We start from the raw sequence: 7,183 nt of genomic DNA, 5'->3' as shown, positions 1-7,183 counted from the left end.
TTTTGTTGTTGTTGGTAGTTTACTGGAGATAAGTTTCATGGACTTTGCTGCTTGAGCTGGCTTTGAACCGTGATCCTCAGATCTAAGTCTCCAGAGTAGCTAAGAACACAGGTGTGAGCCACCAATGGCCAGCAAGTGTTCTACTTTTACTTTTTTTCCTTCATTGTGAATGTTTCTGCATTCTTACATGGCATCATGGTTGAGTTGTAGTGGTACACACCAACAGGAACACTCAAGAGACTGACGAAGGGTCTCAAGTTCAAGGACAGCCTGGATACACACTGAAAGGTCTCCAAAAAAAAAAAAGTGCTGGGCTGGGAATGTGGCTTAGTGGTAGAGTGCTTGCCTAACATGCATGAAGCCCTGGGTTCAATTCCTCAGTAGCACATAAACAGAAAAAGTCATGGCTCTGTGGCTCAAGTGGTAGAGTGCTAGCCTTGAGCAAAAAGAAGCCAGGGACAGTGCTCAGGCCCTGAGTTCAAGCCCCAGGACTGGCCAAAAAAAAAAGGCAAAAACTACACTGGAATTCAGTTCTTCGAAAACTGATCCACATTTTTACTACCTATTACTGAAAAACAAAAAATTAGCTGTTAACTTCATGATAATTACCTAAAAACTGTAAACCTAAATCCCACACTAAAAACAATGTAAATATTCTTAACACACTTGTCATCAATATAAAAATACAATGAAATATTAAGCACATATTTCTTCCTAATTAACTGTATCTGCTATTTAAGAAGGTTAGAGAAAATGCTTCTTTTCCAAACAACAGATCCTTCTAACCTTTATTAGAATCCATATGTAGGAGCTTACTTTAAAAATGGCTTATTTGGGCACACACACGTGTGCATGTGCACACCAGTCTTAGGGGTTGAACTCAGGACCTGGGCACTGTCCAAGATTTTGTGCTCAGGGCTAGTGCTCTACCACTTGAGCCACAGCTCCACTTCGGGCTTTTCTGGCGGTTAATTGGAGATGAGTCTCTTGCACTTTCTTACCCAGGCTGGCTTCGAACCTCAGATCTTAGCCTCCTGGGTAGCTATGATTACAGGTGTGAACCACCAGCACTCAGCCCAAAATGGTTTTATTTTATACAGAAATAATAAACAGCTATCAACCAGGAGAATTTCTTTTGTTGTTTTCAAAGAGAGAGAAAACTAGATAGTAAATTTTTTAAAGCACTGGATTGTTCTATTTCTAAAGCAGCTGGGAAAGCCAGGAACCACATGTCAGAACTGAGTCCGCTTCAAAGCAGAAAGCAACACAGTGCCATTTCCGGCACAGACAGTTCACCTTCCCTGCCAGCATCCTCCGGGCCAGCCAGCCCAGCGCAGGACAATTAGGCCTCATGGACTAGGCCACTGTGCAGCGCTAAGAGACCACAGCTCCAAAGAGAAAAACGCTGACATCAGCAGGATTAGCAGGGTTGGCACTTACATGTCTGGGATGTACACCCCCCTCACCCCCGCCTCCTTTACCATGAATTCACAAGGATCATTTCACTGCAAATAACATGTTCTTTTAGACATCAGTAGTCCTGAACGCTCGTGTCTAGTCACGACACAGATGCTGTCCAGCGCCTTGAACCAGGCGCCATGGGAGCCCAGGCCAGGCCATCCCTGCACCATGGACGAGGACCAGGGACCAAGGCGCCATCTGACATGCGCTCTTCGCCGGCAGCGGAGGCTGTGTGGAGAGCAACGCCCCCAGGGACGTCATGCAACCAATCAGTGATTCCCAAGTTCCACGTCTCCACAGACCATCCCTCGGCGTCCACGCATGGCCAGAAGAGGCAGCTACGACACATCCTCCATGTCCACGTCCTGCTGTAACTGCTGAACCATTTTTTCTTCCAGTTGCTTCCCTTTGCCTTTAAGAAGGAAAATGAAGATTTATTGTTTTGGGTTTTTTTTTTTGCCAGTCCTGGGCCTTGAACTCAGGGCCTGAGCACTGTCCCTGGCTTCTTTTTGCTCAAGGCTAGCTAGCATTCTGCCACTTGAGCCACAGTGCCACTTCCGGCCATTTTCTATATATGTGGTGCTGGGGAATTGAACCCAGGGCTTCAAGTATAAGAGGCAAGCACTCTTGCCACTAGGCCATATTCCCAGCCCCGAAAATGAAGATTTATGTGATGCGTCATAAAGGATCTGGACTGTGGAACACTAACATCGGCCATGTCCAAGAAAGTCACTCACACCTTACGGCTGAATACAGTAAACATCCTACAGAGGTTGCTCATTACCCCCTCAGAAGACCCCATTTGAATGAGAAAACTGAGCCACAGACTCGGCCCAGGTCTCTCAGCTAGTGAGTCCAAGCTGGGGTTTGAACCCCGGTCACTGGGGTTGCCAGCCTCTAAGAGGGTTGCTTTACCTAAAAAGCAAGGTAACAGTGGTTCACTCCTGTTCCTTTGGAGTGTACGTGCTTATAACCGCTTCCACTGGAAACCAATGTCCAGTAATTTGTCTGTCTTGTTTATACAGAATTTGGTACTAATACAACCTAAATAAGACTTCCACATCAGTCCTCTCACGTGCCATCAAGAATCTGGCCTTGACACTAGGGGGTAGGCGTTTTTCTCTCTCCCTTTAATTCATCTGCTTCAGGCAAATGTTACAGAGCAGACTGTACTCAACCAAGCAGGGTTTATGCAATGAATAGCCACCCAAATCAGTCACACTACGTGAGTAATAAGAGGTTCTAATACAAAAAAGCAACCTCCAATTTTTAGAATTACTACCACATTGGGGGCTACTCCAGACCTAGGCCTGTGTGTTTATACACTAAGCTCCCTAAGTAACTCCAGTACGAAGCCAAGTTTGAAAACTACTCATGTAAAATGTCCTTTAACCAAAGTAAGTCTGAAGCAAATATCATCTGTGCTGATTTAACTTAGCTACAATGTGGCTGACCAGATTTTAAGAAAAAAGAAATTCCATGTGTAAAAGACTGGAATGGGAAAAAAAAAAACACTGACTGTTGCTTTTTATTAACTAACTCATTATACATGCATGACTGCACAATATACCCACAAAACATATTTAAATGAGAAAATAAGAGCTGGAACTTAAGGAGACATACAGGGATGGGGTAGACGGGTGGGGGAGGGGTACAGTGGAAGGGGTGACTCTAATCAAGACACATTGTACCCATCAGTGGACATGTTAAATAAAAACCTATTTGAAGAGACAATTTAAAAAAATGGTAATAATAAGTTAGCGGGCACCCAAGTGCATGGACCACAGTCTGCTTTCCATTGCTCAACTGTAAGTAGTACCTGAAGTCCTGCACAGAAAGCAGCACTCACCTGCAAGCGGGGCCCGGACAAGGTGGATGTTCTGCTTGACTTCCTTGATGTCCTGAACTTTCTGTAGCTCCTTATTCTTCTTCAGTCTAGAACCAAACACATCAAAGCCAAATGTTCAGTTTCTATCATGTGTTTCAGAGGCATCAATTCCCAAGATGGGTATGAAATTTCAGGGTGTGAGCCACACAGAGCGGGGTTGGGAGCCAGCCAATCCTCCTCTTCCTCTTCCTCTTCCTCCTCCTCCTCCTCCTCCTCCTCCTCCCTCCTCCTCCTCCTCCCTCCTCCTCCTCCTCCCTCCTCCTCCTCCTCCTCCCTCCTCCTCCTCCTCCTCCCTCCTCCTCCTCCTCCTCCCTCCTCCTCCTCCTCCTCCCCCTCCTCCTCCCCCTCCTCCTCCTCTTCCTCCCCCTCCTCCTCCCCCTCCTCCTCCTCTTCCTCCCCCTCCTCCTCCCCCTCCTCCTCCTCTTCCTCCTCCCTCCTGTGCTTGCAGCACAAGCAACCCCACTCCTACCACACATCCTCGCAATGATTTGGGAAATGTGGGAGATGCTAACAGAACTGACAGGAATCCACATATTCTGCCTCCAAGTTTGGTTATGTCTGAAATTATCTGAGCTTTAAAAAATATTAATCCGGGGGCTGGGAATGTGGCTTAGTGGTAAGAGTGATTGCCTAGCATTCATGAAGCCCTAGGTTCAGTTCCTCAGTACCACTTAAACAGAAAAGGCCACAAGTGAAGCTATGGTTCAAGTGGTAGAGTGCTAGCCTTAAGCAAAAGCAGCTCAGGTCCTGAGTTCAAGCCCCAGGACTGGCCAAAAAGAAAAAAAAAAAACTAATCTGGACAGGCTTAGTAGAAGTGTTTGCCTAGCATGCATGAGGCCATGCGTTCAATTCCTCAGTACCACATTAGCAAAAAAGTAAATAAAATTAATAAAAATAAAAGGAAAAAATTAAAATACTAATCTTAATTTGTATGGTTACTCTAAAATACTCATACCTGTTCATGATAAACTTAGCCTGGCGTTTCTGTTTGATTTCTTCCACTCTCTTCATTGCATCGACTACAAAGAAAATTTTTAAAATCAGCAAATATTCGTACACTCAAATAACACACAATTACATCAACAAGTGCTTCAACACCCCCCACCCCCATCTTTATTACTTGACTTCAGAAGAAATTGAACTGACAACAATGAACTGCTTCGGAAAATATCTACAAAGGCCTTGACTTCACAAAACTGAGTGGAACTCTATTTTAGAATCTACGTCAGCACTGTTGAATGTAAGACACCACACGTGTTATTTTCACCTATAAGGGAGCTGAGTATATGGGAATCAATTACCATTACAGAAGGCTAAGCAAGCAACAGGGCAGGGAGCGCGTGTTACACACTCATCTCTGCACCCTCCCCAACCCTGCCACACGCATGTGCGTGCATAGCACACACACAGGAGGCACGCATGCGCACATGCGAGCACACGCACCAGTGCTTCCTAGGTGAATGCTGAACTGAAATGCATTCAGAACAACAGTGAGCACCACCAGTGAGAACTCACAGAACAGGACAGCACGGAAACAATTCACCCCTAAACACATCTGAACTTGCAAAGTGTGTTAGGTACGCTGAACACTGCGCCCCGCAGAGCCCTCTCCTCAGCCGTTCAGGTCCCCATCTCAAGTCTAACAGTTACATGATTTCATAATAGAAGGACCTGGCATATGCTGACAAAAGAACTCAAGGAAACCACTGAAATGCAGAGAAAGGAATAAAAGCCAAGCAATGAGAATGACGCACTTAATATGTACAATACATCGTTTCAGAATCTGCAGAATTCCTGCATACTCCCCGCCCTGCCCAGGAACTTACCGGTCTTATTCCACAGCTCCCGCTGGTATTTCACAGGCTCATTTCTCCGTTTCTCAAATTCAAAGGAGTTGTCCTGCAAGAAGGAACAGGGGCTGGTGAACATGGCTTCAAGCATCACCCTCTCACAAAACTTCTGAGGGGTGCATAATAAAACCCCTCCAGGGTCACTGCAAAAGTAGAGGTTTCTTTTTTTTTTTTTGCCAGTCCTGGGCCTTGGACTCAGGGCCTGAGCACTGTCCCTGGCTTCTTCCCGCTCAAGGCTAGCACTCTGCCACCTGAGCCACAGAGCCCCTTCTGGCCATTTTCCATATATATGGTGCTGGGGAATCGAACCAAGAGTTTCATGTGTAGGAGGCAAGCGCTCTTGACACTAGGCCATATTCCCAGCCCCAAAAGTAGAGAGTTTCGACCTTTCTCTCCTCTTGAGACAGGTGGCTGCAAGGCAAAGGAGTTGCACCCCATCCTTGGGGAAAGGGAGGAGGTGTGCATACAGCAACAGCAGAGACTACAGACAACCTGAAATTGGGTTCTCCAGTTGCCCCCCAGATATGACTCACAGCCAGAAAACTTTGTATTAGAGTAAACCATATGAAATTATCACCATTCATAAATACAAAAGAGTTTAAAACAAAACATCAAAAACTTCACGTGACCAATCTCCACTATGCCTCTGACACCAACACTATTAATTCTCAGATACAAAGTCTTGCTAAGAAAATCTAGAAACTGATAAAGGAATTTATTACAAATCTCATGGGAGATGACCACTTTTCTTTTTGTCAGTCATGGGACTCAACCTCAGGACCCGGATACTGTCCCTGAGCTCTTTTGCTTAAGGCTAGTGCTCTACCTCTTTGAGCCAAAGCTCTACTTCTGATTTTCTGGTGATTAGTTACAATTGAGTCTCACAGCCTTTCCTGTCTTAGCTTTGAACCATGATCCTTCGATCTCAGCCTCCTGAGTAGCTTAGGTAAGCCACCAGAACCCTGGCTGAGATCACTACTTCTTAGAAATCTATTTAGTCATTAACAACTTTCAAGATCCTTGAGAAACTACTTCACCAAATCCATTTAAGTGATTTTCTTCTTTTCCAGCAAGACCTAAAAAATAATCCTATGAAGCTAAAAAAAAAATCAATTCTACCAGCCAGGAGCAAGTGGCTCACGCCTATAATCCTGGCAACTCAGGAGGCTGAGATCTGAGGATCACCTGCCTTGCCAGCTTGGGCAGGAAAGCCTGTGAGACTCTTATCTCCAATTAACTACTCAAAAAGCAGGCTGTGGTGCTGTGGCTCAAGCGGAGAGCACTAGCCTTCATCATAAAAGCTCAAGGACAAGCGCCCAGGGCCTGAGTTCAAGCCCCAAGACTGGCATCCTTCCTCCCCACCACCGCAAAAAGAAAAAAAGGAAAAAAAAATCATTTCTAGGGCTGGGATGTAGCTCAATGGCAAAGCACAGCCTGCTACAGGCCCTGCCGTGCTCAGCTACTGTACTCACCACCGTCAGCTCTTTGCCCGCTGCTTTCCGGAAGGCCTTCGTCCACCTCACCTTGCGAGGGTTGCGCTTCTTCTTAAAGTTTTTATGACACTTGGATTTACAGAATCTGAACACCTACAAGAGAAGTTAACAGACTGAAAAGCCACCATTCAAACTTTCCAGGGGCTCACACACGCAATACATAAAACGGGTTTATGATGAACAGTACAGACTCTTCCAACCTCTGCCCCCGCCTCCGCCCAGCGCCCAGTGTCGCGGGACGTAGCTCCCCGAGTTCGAGGCCCGAGGCCCCCATCCCCCCTAACCTTACCGCGCGCCCACCCACGTGCCAGCCGCCGGCTCCCGGGCGCGCTCGGCCTCGGCCCGCTCACCTTGCAGTCGTTGCGGACGAACATCATGCCGTGGCCCGGGTAGATGGGCCCCGAACAGAAATAACACTTCTCGATCCGCATGCTGAGCCCGCGTGGACGCGCTCCCACCCCACACCCGGCCCCGCCGGAAGTGACGGGATT

General features: G+C 46.7%; 1 protein-coding gene across 1 annotated transcript; it reads right to left on the bottom strand.

Moving 5' to 3' along the window:
• Positions 1-1,126: 1,126 nt before the first annotated feature.
• Positions 1,127-7,183, bottom strand: Rsl24d1 (ribosomal L24 domain containing 1). Its single transcript, XM_048332178.1, has 6 exons — positions 7,043-7,183; positions 6,672-6,785; positions 5,176-5,248; positions 4,305-4,368; positions 3,311-3,396; positions 1,127-1,873 (listed from the first exon to the last, which is right to left on the bottom strand). The coding sequence occupies exons 1-6, from the start codon at positions 7,121-7,123 to the stop codon at positions 1,800-1,802; spliced, it is 492 nt and encodes a 163-aa protein (XP_048188135.1). The 5' UTR covers positions 7,124-7,183; the 3' UTR covers positions 1,127-1,799.

Source organism: Perognathus longimembris, chromosome 23 (genome assembly GCF_023159225.1).
Source record: "Perognathus longimembris pacificus isolate PPM17 chromosome 23, ASM2315922v1, whole genome shotgun sequence".
Lineage (NCBI taxonomy): Eukaryota > Metazoa > Chordata > Mammalia > Rodentia > Heteromyidae > Perognathus > Perognathus longimembris.
Note: the sequence above shows the minus strand (reverse complement) of the source record. Positions and strands in the feature narration are given on the sequence as shown.

Coding starts and splice junctions, on each gene's coding strand:
- Rsl24d1 (XM_048332178.1), bottom strand. CDS start 7,123: ATGCGGATCGAGAAGTGTTATTTCTGTTCGGGGCCCATCTACCCGGGC. Junction 4,369..5,175: donor GGAGCTGTGGAATAAGACCG/GTAAGTTCCTGG, acceptor TTTTCTTTGTAG/TCGATGCAATGAAGAGAGTG. Junction 3,397..4,304: donor GCTAAGTTTATCATGAACAG/GTATGAGTATTT, acceptor GTTTGGTTCTAG/ACTGAAGAAGAATAAGGAGC.